The 18,226-nt window shown below is 39.3% G+C and overlaps 2 protein-coding genes and 1 long non-coding RNA gene across 5 annotated transcripts; 1 reads left to right on the top strand and 2 right to left on the bottom strand.

Moving 5' to 3' along the window:
- The first annotated feature begins 5,602 nt into the window (after positions 1–5,602).
- Positions 5,603–8,619, top strand: LOC140858449 (sugar transport protein 14-like). Its single transcript, XM_073259133.1, has 4 exons — positions 5,603–5,853; positions 6,390–6,712; positions 6,975–7,604; positions 8,164–8,619. Exons 1-4 carry the CDS (start codon positions 5,712–5,714, stop codon positions 8,617–8,619), a joined length of 1,551 nt encoding a protein of 516 aa, XP_073115234.1. The 5' UTR covers positions 5,603–5,711.
- Positions 6,265–17,121, bottom strand: LOC105047351 (CRS2-associated factor 1, chloroplastic). Of its 3 annotated transcripts, none has more exons than XM_073259131.1 (7): positions 16,200–17,121; positions 13,866–13,993; positions 10,608–10,833; positions 10,248–10,375; positions 8,126–10,171; positions 7,287–7,997; positions 6,265–7,217 (listed from the first exon to the last, which is right to left on the bottom strand). In XM_073259131.1, exons 1-5 carry the CDS (start codon positions 17,026–17,028, stop codon positions 9,107–9,109), a joined length of 2,376 nt encoding a protein of 791 aa, XP_073115232.1. In that variant the 5' UTR covers positions 17,029–17,121; the 3' UTR covers positions 6,265–7,217; positions 7,287–7,997; positions 8,126–9,106. The 3 variants fall into 3 exon arrangements, with proteins under 3 accessions (XP_073115232.1, XP_073115233.1, XP_010924559.2); XM_073259132.1 differs by having other exon boundaries at positions 6,265–7,565; positions 7,875–7,997; XM_010926257.4 differs by having other exon boundaries at positions 6,265–7,997.
- LOC140858450 (uncharacterized) lies at positions 12,397–13,857 on the bottom strand. Its single transcript, XR_012142017.1, has 2 exons — positions 13,003–13,857; positions 12,397–12,840 (listed from the first exon to the last, which is right to left on the bottom strand). It is a non-coding gene; the product is annotated as an uncharacterized lncRNA (long non-coding RNA).
- Positions 17,122–18,226: the final 1,105 nt, after the last annotated feature.

Below are 18,226 nucleotides of genomic sequence, written 5' to 3'. Positions count from 1 at the left end.
TTGCCCATGCACAAGACATTGCCGCCTTGTACTGTTTCATAGGAGGTGAATAAACTCCTATCCTTGCACACATGTTTTGTAGCCCCTGAATCTATCCACCAAGAATCATCTTCCTGCACCATATTGGCTTCAGAAATGACAGCAACAAACTTATTGTTCTTGTCTTCATGTGCAGTCTTCTTGTTTTTCAAAAATCTGCACTCCCTTTTATAATGCCCGGGTCTCCCGCGATGGAAGCAAGAACCCTTTTTCTTTTTGTTGTTGCCCTTTCCATGATTCTTGGAATATGAAACCTGGGATTCAGTCTTTCTTTTCCGACTGTCTTTATTCTGTCCAAATTTCTGAAAATAGTTGGACTCCTTTCCTTCTTCTAGCATAAGAACTTTCATTGAATCCGAGACTCGCTGCTCTTCTTTTTCCTACATTCTGGACTGTTCTTCAATGCGTAGGTGAGTAGCTAAGTCATTAAGAGATAAATCTTCTTTCTTATGTTTTAGATTTTTCTTGTAATCTTTCCAAGAAGGAGAGAGTTTGTTAATAATACAAGAAACAACAATACATTCATCCATATGCAAATTCAGTTGTTTGTTTCGTTTGTCCTAAGATGCATTGCAATTCATTAAATTGCACACTTACTGTTTTGCCATCAGTCATCTTGTAATTCATAAATTGAGAAGAAAGAAACTTCTTACTTGTAGCATCTTCCAAGAGAAATCGGGTATTAAGAGTATCCCATAATTTTTTTGCTGTCTCTACATTTTGGTGCACATCGAACAAACCATCTGATAAAGCATTAAAGACATGACCTCTACATATTTCATCGTCTTTCACCCATTTGACTCTGCTCCTTGCTTCTACTAATGTTTCACCTTCATGTTCCACTGGTTTGGAAGTGGTCAGCATATAATTAACAGACAGAGACACAAGTAAGAAATGGACTTTCTTCTACCGATGCTTGAAATTCCCTCCATCATCAAACCTTTCCAATTTAACAAAATCAGTAGCAAGTTGTTGAAAGTTGAACGCCATAACACTATCTAAAGATTGTTGGAAATATTTTGGAAAAAGATTGATGTTTCAAAGCTCCAAGTCATGCCTATAGATGCTCTCCTTTAGATAATATTTGCCCCCATCATAAGTGTACAAACAGATACCAGCAAATCTGTCCCTAGGATACGATGGAGCCCAGTCCCAGATGACTGAACGATCGCCTGCAGGTTGTACTACTGAAGGAGATCCGAATACTCTACTTGCATCTACAAACCTTCAAGGCTTCTAGGATTCGTATCTGCAGAATACGAACCCCAGAGTAGTTTTTAGAAGAAAGAATGCCAAGAAAAGAGAGAGATGTTCACTAAAGCAAAGGAGATACTGATTGCTCTGTTTATAGTGTTACACTGAAAGGTTGCAACGGATCTGGCTAACAACCATCTGACAATCATTGAAGGCAATGGTTGAACTAGTTTGAATCTGACCATTCGATTGACAGTTTAAATCCAACGGCTGTTATAACTCGTGCTAAAATATAAGATACTTATACAAAGCCCACAAGAGCCCATGAGCTCAATGCCTGACCTGGCACGATGCGCACGTGCGAAGTGTGCCACTAAAGCACCACAATGCACCTCAAGCACCCTACATCTCACTGCCCCTGCCCACGCCACGCGTGCGCCACTGTCATGGGTTGGTCATGTATAGCAATCACATAGAAGACAAGATCTTTGAAATCATGTCTACATATAAGCACCTTTACTAGCTTTCTCTTATGCAACGAGGGACTAAAAATCACACATCTCTCAAATGAGAATGATGAAAATTTGAGAGTTTGAAAATTTCCTCCAATTTTGAAAACCTCATAAAAGTCATATATCTCTCAAATGAATATTTGAAAGTTCCTCCAATATGAAAACACCATATTTTGAAAATGTCTCACATAATCAACCTGAGTTTCAGCATCTCAAAATCCAATTTGATGGTCGAGTTCAGGGTCCGGTTGACAGGAATTAGTTCAGGTCTCCTTTATTGGAACCAAAGCTGGTAACGCCCATTGGCATCATTTTTTTTTTTTTGGCCTATGATCATCATTTTTCAGTTCCTATCTTCTCTATTATTTAAGATGTAGTACTTTTGAAACACTTAATTGCATTTTGAAATTGTCCAGAAGCTGTATGATCCATCTTTTCATCGTTTTTGCTGATTCCTTCTCTCCCCTGTATCTTTTATTCAACCTTCCTCTCTTCTTTGAATGCAAACACTGGCTGAAATTGAAACAAAACTTCCAACACACCTAAACATTATTAAATTTTGTTTTTCACTTTAAATAACATTATTTTGGATACAAACTTTTAGGAACAATATAAATGTTACTATTTTGAAATTAACCACATGTGAAAGTTGGCTCGGCATTAAGAAATGACCAAAGAGAAGACATAACTAATGGAAATCGCCCTCTTCCTTAAAACCATTTGTACGTTGAATGATTAGCCACCATGTGAATTTTCACCAAACTTGTGTGATCATATCATTACTCTTAAGCCGAAAAAAAAAAAAGGGGTTAATTCACCTAAAGAGCGAAAAAAATGATTGTTATTTATTAAACACAAATCGGGGAGGGAAAAAAGGATTGTTGTTCACCATCGAATACCCACCTACATCTTTTTATTCCAATGTGAAATGGCCCATTTGCATGTGTTAAGAACGCATATGCCAATAGAACCCTAAGCAAATCGTAAGTCTATGGACTAAAAAAGATCCATTGATCTGCTTATTTAGCGGTTCCAATTAATCACTGCACGTTGATTATTTTCACTCGACTAAGAGTAGGCCTGCACAAAATATTACCCCAACTTCAAGTCGAATTTGCTTGGAAAGCATGTTGAAAGCTGGAATGTTCGCTGGAACTAACAAGATTAAGCCCTTCTCTGCTATATTTGGTGGAATCTTCGGAGCCAACCTACAGCTATGAACCAATCTTTCTTTGGGAAACCCCATATAAGTATAGGAAAAACTACAATTCAACTATAAGGATAAATCTAGCAAGACTTTAATTGATGTTGTTCCCTACTGCCTATTAATTGTGACCTCACCTAATTCAATATACATTGAATTTAAACTTAAATTTCACCTCCATTTTTAGTAGATTTTCAGGTTCATAAAACGTATAAGTAACATGTTTTTCCTAGTTTCTATTGTGACATTTAGACTGGTCATTCACTAATATTGCATGAGTGGTCCCACTTCCTAGAAGAGTTACTCACAGCACCAGATAGAACCGGACTATAGCAAAAGGGCAAGCTCAGGACTCAAAATATCTAGAGTTTCCTTTACTTGTTAGCTCTCATTGCTGAAGGCCTTCACAACTTCCATTCCATATACCTCGCTTATGTTTCTTTTTCTACTTGTCATGAGAATAACAATTTCTTATGTATATATTGCGGCGGATTTCCTATAGAGTTAAATCACTGTGGCAGAGACTGATCATCCATAATGACTGTGTTACTGCTCCATACCAACCTGCCTGAAATGAAGCATGAGTAGCTAAATGGCATGGTGCTGAAAACCTCCTTTTGGTTCCTTTTCCATCGAGCCAGTGACTAGCACTGAGTCTATCTCATTAATTTCAATCAACCATATATATAACAACCACCACATTGTGAAAGATATATTAATTGTAATTATCCAGATTGGATTGAAAGGAACTTCTCTAAGAAGTCAGGTCGCATCATCCTCATCCTTCTAGTAAGTTTGGCTTGGTTTTGTTGGAAGGAAAGAAATGCACACATATTTCTAAATAGACACAATTCCCTCTTGTCATAGCATTGGATGCTCTGAAATTTTTTTCTGGATTGGTCAGCTCTTCGCAAACCGAGTGAATTGGTTTTTTTTAAAAAAAATTGGAAGGTCAAAAGAATCTACTCTTTGCTGCGCAATCTGGATCCTTGAAGACAGTCTCTGTTTCTGATCGGTCTGATACACCAATGAAGTTCTTGGCATGTCCTCCTTAATCGGCAAACATCTTGTTCGGATCTCTCCTCTCTAGCTGTACCTTATCATTAGTGCTCACTTTGAGGCTCTTATAACTCCACCTGAAAAGTGTCTGCTTATGTTTACCTATTACTTGACTTCCTTTCACTCTGCTGTTAGTTTCTAGACTTTTAATTGAATAAAGCTGGGTGGCTCTGTTTTTCTGAGCCTCCCAATACAACATCAAAAAAAAAAAAAAAAAAAAAGAGCCGTAGTTATCGATTCCATTGCAACATTATAAGATTCCATGAAAATTGCACAAGACTTTTACTTGAAATATCGATCACCTATCATCATTAGAAGCATGCTACTAACACAGGAAATCTTTTTCTAGGAGGGAGACCAGAAAAAAGATTTTTAGTATAACTTCATGAAGCCAGTGCTCTGGTTTGTAACTAATGGAACAGGGAAGAGGAAATAGATGCCTTCAGGGTGATGCATTTAGATTCAGAAAGCACAAGCCTCTCTTTTTGTTATATTTCTAAATAACCGGAACTAAGGTCATGAGGATGAAAGCGATTGAAGTGATAGTGGCCTTATTCTAAGAAGTATTCTAACCAGAACAACAGCAAGTTCTTCGCTAGGCCATGGCGTCCGGAGTTCCCCAACCCCGGGCAAGTGAAATTGAACCTCGATACATCAGTTCATGCTAACATAGTTGAAGCTAGTTTTATTGTGTGAGACCATTAGGCCGAATTGTATTAGCTGGGTCAATTCCTTCATGTGAGAATATGTGGATGCGGAAGTGGGGATGGCAGCTGACCCACTGGATATCCAGCCGATGCAATCCGAATGGGGTGTATTTTATATAATCCAATTAAAATTCAAGACAGATATGGATTCTAGATAAGATATCAGAAGTAGATTTAGGTTGGGTTCAAATGATGATATGTCCCGTTCTGAATGTGATCCGATATAATCTTAATATAAATTTTTTTTTCAAAATTATTATTATTTTATAATATTTACATGATGAATTTTTTATCCAATCTGATTCAACTAGAGATGGATATGAGATAGATATGGATAAGAAATTTTTACGGGACAGATATAGATATTGATCAATCTGATCTATATCCGACTTGTTGCCATCCCTTGATGGAACTTCTTTTGGTTTTTTTTTTTTATTATGGATATATGCATAGTTAGTTGAGCTCTCTTTCATGCTTCCATGATGCAGCTGACTGTTGGGCGAGCCATGCAGCTAGCTGCCATCCCCCAAACAGCTTTCTTCCATTCAAATTTCCCTGCTTCTCGTGTCTATTTTGGCAAACGTTGTTGCTGTTGTTATGGTTAAATGTAATGCTACGCCCAAACCCCCAAAAAAAAAGGACGTGGTTAGATCAGAGCAAACCGGTTTGCAGTGAACCGCTGAGGGTAAAATAGGCATTTTAGGCACATAAAAGTCGACCAGCCTACACAAAATCCGGTTTCCTCCCCAATCCGGTTACATTTTTGGGTAAGAGGAGCAGCACCTTTTTTGGCAAACTTTTCGCTCTCCCTGCCTCTTGTTTCTCTCTTTCTCTCTTGGAGTATAGATACTACCTTGTCTGCCTCTCATTTCTTGTGTTAATGGAGAGCGAAGAACATTAGAGGATAATGTTGTCCGAGAGCCAAATGTATGTTTCTAAAACGAAGATCTTTGGTAGAAACTAGAGGCCAGGTTTGGTGGGAAGGAGTCCAAGGCAATGGCAGGGGGTGGCTTTGTTGGTGGCGACGCAGGAAAGAGAGCAGAATTTTATGAGGGGAACATCACGGGTTATTTCATCCTGGCTTGCATCATTGGATCGCTTGGAGGATCCCTTTTTGGATATGATCTTGGTGTCTCTGGTGAGTTTTGCTACGAATGCTTTCATCTTTGTTCCATGTGCTCGACGGCACGTTGCTGAGTTTTAAATGAACATGCTTTTGATGGGTATTTGAGATATTGGTTTCTAACGTTTTCTTTTCCCTGTTTTTCTGGCCTTTCCTCTTTTTGTCCTAATATAATTCCCAAATTCTTACAGCCCATTTGGTAGTTCTGTTATGTCTGTATTTTTTATTTTTTTTTTGGGGGCAACAATACGCCGGGTGTTTTTGTGTTGGAGGTAATGTAAGATTTCCATGGAGAAATCAAATGAACTGCATTATTATAAACAATTCTCTGAGAAGACCTTTTTAAGTTCAGCCAATCCTGATCCTTCACCATAGAAACCTGAATTAATACTCTCAGACTTGATTTTTCTGAAGATAACAGTCATCTGAAATGTCAAGAGAACAATCTCGAGATAAAGTTAAGCCATCATCATCTACAGCTTGTTTGGTAACATAACAACAAAAATTTAAAATCGAACTACAGAGCTTACTAACATACTTATCTGATCTAGGTGGAGTAACTTCCATGGATGATTTCTTGAAGGAATTCTTCCCAAGTGTATACAGAAGGAAGCAGGAACACCTAAATGAAACTGACTACTGCAAATATGATGACCAGCTGCTTACTCTCTTCACATCCTCCCTATATTTTGCTGGCCTCATCTCCACCTTTGGAGCCTCACCTGTGACCAGAAAATATGGGAGAAGGGCCAGCATCATGGTTGGTGGAGCCAGCTTCTTCATTGGTGGAGCCATCAATGCAGCAGCCATTAATGTTGTCATGCTGATCATTGGCAGGATTCTTCTTGGAGTTGGCATTGGATTCGGAAATCAGGTGCAGGCCAGAAACTCATCAGTCACTCTGTTACAAGCTTTTTCATTTTTCCCACCTAACTTTTCCTTTTTATTTTCCAAGTATTGATTAAAACCTAAACTATACTTGGTCTTTCATATACAAACAATAGAATATATATGCATACATGTATACACACAGACAATGCCTGGTTCTGTTCCTGACAGGCAGACATAAAAATACATACCTGTACACATGCAAACAATGAGAGCTTCTGCAATCACTAAGTTCTTTTTGCCAACAGGCAGTTCCACTCTATCTTTGTGAGATAGCACCATTTAAAATCCGAGGGGCAGTCAACCAACTATTTCAGCTAGCAACCTGCTTGGGGATTTTGATTGCCGATGTTATCAACTACTTCACAGAGCGGCTCCACCCATGGGGATGGAGATTATCTCTTGGTTTGGCAATGGTGCCTGCGACTCTAATGGTCGTTGGTGGTCTTTTCCTTCCTGAGACTCCAAACAGCCTTGTGGAACAAGGTAGGCTGGATGAAGCAAGGAATATCTTAGAGAAAGTAAGGGGTACCAAGAAGGTGGAGGCAGAATTTGAGGACCTGGTGGAGGCAAGTGAAGCTGCAAGAGCGGTGAAACACCCTTTCAAGAACCTCTTGAAACCCAAGAACCGTCCACAGCTTGTGATTGGAGCGATTGGGATCCCCGCATTCCAGCAACTCACTGGCATGAATTCCATACTGTTCTATGCACCTGTAATCTTCCAGAGTTTGGGTTTTGGGTCTGCAGCTTCCCTGTACTCATCTATTATAACCAGCGCAATGCTACTGATTGGTGCACTTGTCTCAATGGCAGTGGTTGATAGGTTTGGAAGGAGGTTACTATTCATAGAAGGTGGCATTCAGATGATTATTTCTATGGTAAGATTACCATTAAATCTATGATGTATGCCAGTTCTAGAAATTGGCTTTTCTAAACTGAAGTTCAAGAAAATTGAAGATTAAAGTCAATCAATTCCAGAGTAAATTCAATTTGTGGCAAATTGATATGCATTATTTCTATAACAAGCATTCTTATGTAGCATCTTACCATTAGATCCATTTTTTTTGCCAGTTCTGCAAAACTGTGTTTCTAAACTAAGAGACATTAAAATTTATAGAAAATCTCAGTTGATTTCAGAATTAGTTCACCTTCGCTTGGAAAATTCATATGCATTTGCTTCATCGATCAACTATTGAAATTTCAACTAGGAAGATGGCTAGCTGATATGCATGACTCTTGCTTCTCAAATAAATCTTATAATGACTTCTTCACTGAAAAGGAAGAAAAAAGTGCTATCCGTCAGGAAAAAAGGTTCAAGTTCAAATTTATTGATTCAAAATTAAGCAGGAAAAAAAAAAGTTTCATCCCATCAAATGGACTAATGATGAGTTGAAATTACCTCTTTTATTTATGTCCAGCATATCATGATGTCCACAGGTGATTGTCGCTGTCACTCTTGCACTGACATTTGGTCATGGGGAGATGCTTCCCAAAAACGTAGCTGTCCTTCTGGTGATTGCAATATGTGCATTTGTAGGGGCATATGGCTGGTCATGGGGGCCTCTTTCCTGGTTAGTTCCGAGTGAGATCTTCCCCCTTGAGACGAGATCAGCAGGACAAAGCGTGGTGGTTTGTGTCAACCTCTTCTTCACCGCAGCAGTAGCACAATGCTTCCTTCTTTCATTGTGCCACCTCCGATATGGAGTCTTCATCCTTTTTGCCTGCCTTATGGTCATTATGACCTTTTTTATCATCTTTCTTCTGCCTGAGACAAAGCAAGTGCCAATTGAGGAGATGTCTCAACTGTGGGAGAAGCACTGGTACTGGAAGAAGATTGTAGGCGGTCATGATATAGATAGGGAAGTCGATACACAGCATCGACACTCATTCTAAAGAACTATATTCCTTTCCTTGACCATTCTCTCTAGTCTGTGCAAGCTGCATCACCAATAGACATTAAACAAAGTCTTCCGTAGAAAAATTTGGACAGATCTCCTTGCAAAGAGGGAAAGTAACAATGAAGAAGAGAAATATTGTTTTTGTTGCATTAATCTCTCTGCAATGTGTAGTTGATGTATTGTTTCACTGAAAACTCATTACAAGTCAATGACCATAAAATTCTTAATCATTCTGATGAGTTATATCATACCCTCTGAGTTCCTGTTCTGCCCTTTAAGACAATAACTTCACAGGCTCTTAACGTTTCATAGCATGTTTATACTGCCATCTCTCATTACAAGGTGCAGATAACAGGCTCATGAAAACATTTAACAAATCCTCACATAACTTTGTTATACAACCACCAAGTGGCCTATGCCTAAATAACCAGACAGAAATATGAAAAACTGAAATTCATTCAACACCTCTCCTTACGACACCATTAAACCAGCAACTTTGCAAGTTCATCTACTTGCAAGGTTCCATGTGGGACCACATCTGACAAAACCTCTGCGAAATCATCCCTTCTCCGATTCCGAGAGTTGAATTTATCATTAATTCTCTTTTCTGAGTCAGGAACAGCTTCAACTTCTGTGCCTTGCTCCTCAATTTTGTCACCCTTGTCTTTCTGAGACCTCTGAACAGCTGATTTCCTGACTCTATGCTGGAAGATTGGCCCAGGCGGAGCTATCTTGGCAAGAGCAACAGATCTCTCAAAAACTATGTTACCATCCAAAGACTCATTATCCAAGATAACTGCCCTACCACTCTCAACAGCCTGCCTCAGAAGAAGCATTACTCCTTCCAAACATGCCCCACTAGAACTCGTATTATCCTGGCATATTGGACCATCTGCTTCCCTTGTTTCCAACTTATCACTGTCTATCATTCCATCATCTAGATTGGTGACTGCGCTAATGTCATCATGCCTGTTGCAACCCTGGTAAGAAGCTGCCAATAGCTGAGCTTCTCTTCCTGAATGGGGAGTATCCTTACCTTTTTCTATTGTGTTCAAACTTGTCTCAAAAGAAATGCTTCGACAAGGTATTTCAAGACATGCCTCGGAGCTGCTTCCAGCACCTGAAGCAGGTGATCGTAGGTCATTAACAACTGAAGATTCCTGGTGAGTCTCAGTTGAGAAATCAAGTGCCTTGCTGGTCATGTTGGTTGGATCTACATGAGCTGGTACAAGCACATGCAAATTTTTCAAATTCGAAAGATCCTCAGTTTGGCTTATACCCCTGCTATCATCTAGAGCCGACTCACTAGGCACTTCAATATTGAGTTCCTCATTTAAGCTCTTTCCAGTACCTGAACCCAGGATGTCCTGGGCATTCAATAATGGATCATTGATAATGGATGAAGTGATTGTTGGGTCACTGGCAAGAATTTCTTCAGCTTCTGTATGATTGTCTTCTAGTGGTGGAAGAGATGATTTCCAATCTTTCCCTCTCCACATAAGTATATGCTCATACTCAAACGAAAGTAGGACACATGGGACTAGATCCTGCAAGGCCGATTTCAAGAAACTATTACAAACCTGAAACCAGAGAGGATGTTATCATGCCAAAAATTTTACCAACCTTGAGCTTGGCACCAATTTTCCTACAATCACTTTTGTTCAGACCCTTGCAGCTTATCCGTACCAGCTCACATGCTTCAAATGCTTCTCTAACTTGTTTTACAAGGTTACAGTAAACACCATTTTTTGCTGTTTGATGCACACAAGGAAGAAAACTTTAGCCCCACTTCCACCCAACAAGAATTTAACAAGTAAATTATGGATTTGGTTCAAAATACATATCAAATCCTCATTGTATAAGAATTAGAGGTATCTTTCAAATCACACATATGAAAATAATTATCACAACATAGGCTTCATCATGCTATTCACAAGATGATGCAATAAAAACAAACCAAAGCAGACAGAGAGAAAAGATTACCAAGTTTGCATATTGGTGGTAGTTCACGCCCTCTTTTACGCATCTCAGATGCTTCTTCCAAAGTTAATCCCTCTGGTACCCGCTTGACCAACCGTGGATACACTGGTGTTACAGGTTTCCATAGCATAAGAGGAAATCTGGGGCGGGTTCTCCAGTTGTAGTTTCGACCACGAAACAGGAAGATTACTCCTTCCTTACCATATATAATCTTCCCTCCAGTTTTCTCCTATCAAAACATAAAAGACAAACCTTTTATTCATGATGTCATACAGGCAATGATGACTGCAAAAACGTCACAGCCCGTTCCATTCACTAGCCATATGGATCTGTTTAAGTGTCTTAGGGACATTCTCATTATAATGAGTTCCATATCAAATGCTCAAACTCATGATTACTCAAATAGAATGATTTTTCAATCTTCCAAAAAATGACTTTCCTATGCTTGGCTTCACAAAAACCATTGTCCTCAAGAAAGTGGAATCATAAGTTTGCTGATGGTTAAACTCTTAAGGGATATTTACAGAGGACTGTAAATCCCTATCTGACCTTAAAAGAGTAAACCCATTGATAGAATGTAAAGGATACAATGCCATGATGAATCCATAGAAAAAATAGGACATGGAAGAAAAACAACGGGAGGTGATGAAATCTCATTATCGAATATTGTACAGCAGGATCCTTCTCTATGTCCTCTAGATGAAACAGCCAAGTGATAGCAAAAAGCAAATATGATTGTTAAGGCCTGTTCAACCCATTCTGTGGCATGCTAGCAACACTGCTGAACATATTCTGTGGTTGAATCTGAGCATCATAGAAGGATATTTCTATGTTTTCTGCTGTTCCCATGATCTTATTTAGTTCAGGGTGACTCAGTGGCATTCATGAACACAAGGACGAGAGAGCTCCACCAACCATAAAAAGCATTTTATCACAAACTTCCATGCCCAATCTATCACATCATCATGAGTAAAAGACCAATTAAGGCATAAAGTCTACATTTAGCAAATGCATTTCAGACAGCATGTATTTCAAATGTTCTTTTAAGTAGCACATACTGATCAACCAAGATCGATAAAGCCAAAAGACAAAAGAGGAAATCACACCAAATCAAACCAATCAATTGCATATTTTTTGGCTCTCATCTTCACGAAGATAAACCTTCCACCAACTAAAAGATTGAAAACTTTATGACGTCTCTTTTCTCTGCATTTTTTAAGATTCTTGTCAAACAAAATCACCACTCCAAGTCTCTATCCATCAATCCATAACAAGTTGATAATGCCTCTTCCATATTTGCTTCTGGAAAGAGCATTGTGAGATGCTTCATGATGCAAGCCTTGACCTCCAAGTCCAACCAAATTTTCGTAGTATCCCCTTCCCAGCCATAAATAACAGCATAAAAAATGTTCGACATACTTCAGCAGTCATAACCAGAAGGAAAAAGAGAGGGTAAAAAAAAAGCATTCAATGAGAGGTCATCTGTCCTCCTGATCGCAGAAATTTGTTTACATAATCAATTACATCATCATAGTTCTCTGATAATTTCCAAAACCACCTCCACATTTCCTAAACATCTCAAAACCAATCCACCTCTCCACAGATTACAGAATCCCAAAAGTTCAGATGCATTCCCTTGTCTTATGTCAGTCATAACACCATAGGTTTCTTTTCAGCTTGTCAAATCTACTTGGGACCACTATAAGAGGCAAAGAAACAGAATGCAACCTAAGCCACATTTAGATGGGGAAAGAGAGAAGGAAGACACATGAAACAAAGAAAAATGGCAAAATTGAAGAAGAACTCTCATCTGGAGTTTTTAATTCAATAACATGAAAATAATCTGCTTACAATGTTGGCCAAAGAGGCCATATTTATAGGAAAAAGCCCTAACCTAACAACAAAAGGAATTTGAAACAAAGTAGGAAAAAGATTAAAAGACTAAGACTAGGATTAAGACTTCCTATTCGTCTAGGATTCTTCCGAACTTCCATTGACTTGTCAAACAATAGAATTAGGCTCCGAAATTGGATATAACAGTGAAATAGTCAGACTCGTAAAGTACCAGAAAAGCTTTCCGAATTGAGATCATAATAGCGATCCTGATACCAAATGAGAGAGTTATGACCGTTCTAATACGGTAGTATCAAAATCGACAGGATCGGATGCAATCAGCCTAGTTTCTTGATCTTTCGAGCCTGATTCTTCAAATCAAGTTATCTTCTAGCTAAGACGTCTGCACCAAAAGTTCAATAAAACACATCATAAAAAAAGGTCGCCTCTGAGCACAAGTAAGATTGTTAACATGAGAAACAAGGTAAGGGGTAAAAAACAAGAAGATGAAAGATGAAGGAATAGAGGACAAATATCCAAGATCGCAAAATGATCTCTCACTCACCGAAAATAGGGAGATCCTCCCAAATGCCAAGAAATAATAAAAAGAACAATTTGCTTCCAAATGTCATCCAAGACCAGGAAACTTTATTGATAAATTCATCTTTTTGCCTGCTTCAAAAACTTCCAACTCAACAGATGGGGTAGAATCTTCTTAACACTGTGAGCCATGAAGTTTGAAGATGGCACACTCCAACATAACATGTCCAGCTAGGAATGTAAGGTAGATTTTCAACCAACAACAAAGAAGTGATTGACTTTTAACCCTCCTTGTACTTAATCAACTATCAAGATGACTAAATTAGAATTCACAACTCTAGAAGGCCCAATAAGAAAAGATTAGACACTTGAAAAAAGATCTTTACTCTGCAACCACATTAACGAGACAATGCATGAAAGAACCTTTGAAAAATTAACTTCTCGACCAGAGATCATCTGAAGCACAGAAGCAGCCCACAATATATTTCAGCACTTGAGATAACATCAAAAGAATAATGGCATCATATGCAAATCAGAGAATGCTGATTATAAAATGAGAACCCTTAACCAAGCAACAATAGAGAACATATTTAACTTTTGACTTCGCATTTCTGCCACTAGATGAATCAGAAGAGCCAAAAACAATTTCATCTGTCTTCAACTGCATAACTGTGAAATACTGCTTGAACAAAGGCCCTTAATTTCTCCACAATAAAATCCTATTAAATTCCATATATCACTTTCCGATCAACATCAATGGTATTAACATAACCAATGTTTAACTCCCACTTGATGATAGAAATTAATATCTGCATTGAAAATCACTAAATAGGAAAAAGATTTGCTTTCTGAAATAAATTAAGAAATAAAAATTTTTAACTTGCTGACCTCTAATTGCTGATGGACATTATCCATATCAACTGTGCACACTCCTTTGCATTTTATCTTGCATACTCTCCGCCTTTTCCAGTGAGCATGAATGTTATCTAACATATTATGTGTTAAACCATCTCTACCTGCAAAAATTTGATCATAACAATCATAACAAAAAAAGGTACAAGAAGTTACAGGTCATAAAAATGAGCATAACATAAGAAATGTGAATCATGTGCAACAAATTAGCAGCTAATCTTGGGAGGACAGTCCTGAAAAATGATAATGAATAGTGCATAATGTACAAGAGAACTGAGCAGCTTGTAAATATGTCATGGACTAACTATTTAAGATATATACACAACAATTATAATACTGTTATGTAAATAATGGAAAGCTCTAGGACAAATCTACATCAACTTGGATTCTCTCTACCTACTACGATTTCCTTCAAGTCACCGTTACAAAGGTTTACAGATGCAAAAGTATGATTTCATTACATAGTATCCCGATATATGAAGATAAAAGAAGTTCTCTTATGATTTTGATATCATATCACAAATACTGCAGAGTATTGCTTAACTGGATTTAGTAATAAATGCTTCATTGAACTCTCTTACTCAGCTGTTTTGCACAATTTATTTCTCACCCAACACGTCTCCGTTCAGATATTTAAGGCATTGAATGAAATAAATGATGTTTCCTGCAACTTAATTTAGGTTGTAAAGGGTGAATTTAAATGATTGAAAGATTGCTGTCCACGGTTATATTTTAGTTGCTAAAATCGGGAGTGAATGTTTGTGCAGGTACAACTGCAGGAAAGTGGATGCTTTAAAGCATATTTAGTAAGGAAGAGCCTAGGAAACAGAGCAGGTTTGAGATTTTGAAAAGATTCCGAAGTGAGTTTGCTACCCTAGATAGAAGATTCCAAATGCTAAGGGTAATACTAGTTGAGTTTTCCAGATCTTGAAAGCAAGAATCTCTATGCTATAGTGTGGAACACCTCCTTTACTATGCTCTTACAACCTCTCCACTCCTGCTCCCTATCCTTCTTTAAAACACATTCCACATAAAAAATTAAAATTACCATACATTAAATCTCACTCCTAAATGCCCAAATAGCAAATTGAGGGCATGGGAGACTGCCTTGTAATATTACAGAACCCCAGGAACTGAACTCAAACAAAACCAAAACCTATACAAGAGAGCCCAACAATTAAAAGAATTATCAACTCTGCATGCAAATAGTATGAAAAGGCAGTTCACTTAAAACATCACCATCAAAGAGTCATAGTTAACCCATAACCAATGTCGCAGTGATTTTATAAATGCATCAAACTGAAAAACCAAATAGGCTCTAACACAAAAATTCGAAGACTCTATCCATGAATCACATAATACCAAAGAGGATGTCCTTCATCAGGAAAAATGACAATGATCCTTCGATCCCATCTGCAAATAAGTTGCAATTCTTGGTCAATTTGTAGATAAACTGTTGTGTATTTAGCTTGATAACCTCATTTGATAGACTGGTTTGGATGCTTCAAGCATGGAACCACCAATCAACAAGATATCCAATAAACATCGATACTAGGACATCAGTAATGTGGTTTATAAGACCAGTGAGAGAAGCCTCCAGACTCCAGAGGCTCTATGCCACCTTAACTGCCTAGGAGTTGGCACTCATTTAAAACTGAGGTGCTTCATGCCTGCACTATGCGGCCAGCCAAATGTTTAGGATTGACGCTTTAAAACCCTGGGACCATGTAACAAACACCACTAGTATATGAGTTATGTCTCAATATTAATAGAGAAGTTCACGGGCAGACATATGAATACAGCTTTGTTATTTTAACAAAAATAAATACAGTTTTTTTTATTCTCAACTGCAACCTTATCTGATGGTTATAATTCCATTATTTGCTACCTTGTTTTGCAACCAAAATTTCCACAATTTCAAAATTGAAGAAAACCAAACGACCTGTTTACGGAATCAGCAACGGAAAAAAATGATCATGAAATGTAAGTGCCTTCCAAATATGACACGTAGTGTTTAAAGCCATCAAGTTCCACCATAGTAACTATAATGGTATCATCAATGAATAAAAAGAAAGCAATACTCACCCAGAAACAGACCGCAACGAATAAAAACAAAGCAATACTCACGCAGAAACAGAGCACAATTCCCCCCTTTTCATTTGCTTCCCCAAAAAGCCACTATGGTGGAAATTTCGTTTTTTTTTCTTTTTTGCAGCAAAAAAACCAATCCGCTAAGCTCCATAAAGTTTTTAGAAAATCCATAAAACTAAAAACTTTCAGGAAAGAAAAAGTACAAGCATCAAAACGAACCAATGTTCAATTGCCTCCTAGTCTTCAAGCAGCTGTTGACCAACTCCTTGATCTCCTCCTGAGTCAGCGGCTCTCCCAAAATCTCCTCTCTCGATGCCGCATGGTACTTGGGCCCCGACCCGGCCAGGAAAGGCCCCGGCGACTGCACCGGCTTCACCCCCTTCTTCCCTGGCGGCGGGAGTTTAAACGAGTCGAACTCCGGCAGCTTCTTCTTGCTCGGTGGGAGTGGTGCCCGCCCCGTCCAAGGCCTGGCCATCGTGCTCGGCCCGAACGGCAGAAACGGAGGCTCCCTCAATGCCAAAGGTTTCTCCTTTGGCGTCTCCGTGTAACTATACTGGAACTCAAAGGGTGCCCCTTCGATCCTATACGCAATTCCCTTGTCCCCGACAGAAATCCCGGTCTCCCTGTCCGGGGAAACAGAAGCAGCCCGCGAAATCCTAGCAATCCGGCGGAAGGCGGGGTGCGAGGAAGGGGAGCTAGGGCTTTTAGGGTTTAAAGGGGGCTTGGAGTACTTGGAGGCTTTGCCTGGGACGGAGGGCGAGAAGGGGGTGCCGTGGGACCGGAAACCGGCAGGGGAGGGGGGCGGGTCGTCCGCGGCGGAGGAGGTGGGGTCGTCGGCGGCAGTATCCTCAGCGATCTTGAGGGCGGAACCGTGGCGGCGGAGGTCGTCCTCAATCTCCTGCTGGGAGCGGCGGCGCCTGAGGAAGGGCTCAGCGTTAGCATTCTTCGAGAGGGAGAAGCGGACCTCGGTGGAGGGGGCGGGCCGGCGGGAAGGGGTTGCGGGATTTGACAGGAAGAGGGGGAGGGGGGCGGCCAATTTGAGGGCCATCGGTCGGTGGATTCCGGCGGGGGCGAGTGGAGAGGAGAGAGCAAGGGGCGAGAGAGCGAGCTATCCGTTTCCCTATAAAATTCGCTGAGGTCAAGAACACGTGTGATATGGTAATCCTGTAACCATGAGAGGACCAACTGGCATATGAGTTTGCGTTCTCGTGTCTGTGAAAATTTGGAAAGGTGAAATTATTTACGAGTCCCTCATGGTAGAGTGCAAATAGGCAGCAAAACCATTCCGAGGTCCCTCAGCTAAGTAGAAATTATTTTCCGTTGAACGATCACATTCATGTCAATGACGTCATACACACGGAGACTCGGGATATTCCTAATTATTTCCAAGTCCCGCTGCATTGTTTCAATAATTTTAAGGAAATGCTTGATCGGAGAGGACGGAGATTCTGAATCTGAGAATGAGTGACTTCTATTCTAATTAAAGAGTGTTTGATTGAAAAAAATGGAAGTTTTAAATCGAAATCAGAATGGATGACTCCTATTCCAATCGTTTGATTGAGAGGAGTCCCATTCCGATTCCAATTCTGATTCCAGGATGGAATGGAAATAGGTCAATCTATATAGAACTCAATCTCTACTTTCCTTTATGAATTCAATTTTTCATTCCAATTCTGATTTCAATTCCGATTCCGATCACGAACCAAATGCTTTGAGAGATTTGGTCATTCCAACTCCGATTCCAAGCCATTCCGATTTTCATTCTTATTCTGATTTCGATTACGAACCAAACACCCCTTATTTGATTGGGAAGAATCCCATTCCGAAATGAAATGAAAATAGTCCAATCTATCTATAACTCAATCATCACTCTTCCCTATAGATTGAAATTTTTATTCTTATTTCGGTTACGAACCAAACGCTTCGAGAGATTTCGCCATTCCGATTTCGATTCCGGTCGCGAATTAAGTACCCTCTAGATTTGTCAGCTTTGTCTCGCAATGTGATGCAAATAAATTGCAATTTCTTGGTCAATGCAAAGATGAAAGATGTTGCGATAAAAAATCAGATGGTTGGGTCAGTCTCTGCTCCCATATATGTGAGGTATTATCTGCTTCAGCTCTGGATGACTTGGACTCACGATTTTGCTCTTTAAAAGATGCATGCCTCATGCAACAGTAGCTTTCTCAGTCAAGGGGATTCTGCATGTCAAGGATTGGCCCTCTTCAAGTACTATTTTGTTGCAG

The sequence above is a fragment of the Elaeis guineensis genome, chromosome 6 (assembly GCF_000442705.2).
Source record: "Elaeis guineensis isolate ETL-2024a chromosome 6, EG11, whole genome shotgun sequence".
Classification (NCBI taxonomy): domain Eukaryota; kingdom Viridiplantae; phylum Streptophyta; class Magnoliopsida; order Arecales; family Arecaceae; genus Elaeis; species Elaeis guineensis.
The sequence above is the reverse complement of the archived record's forward strand: the minus strand, read 5'-3'. Positions and strand labels throughout refer to the sequence as shown.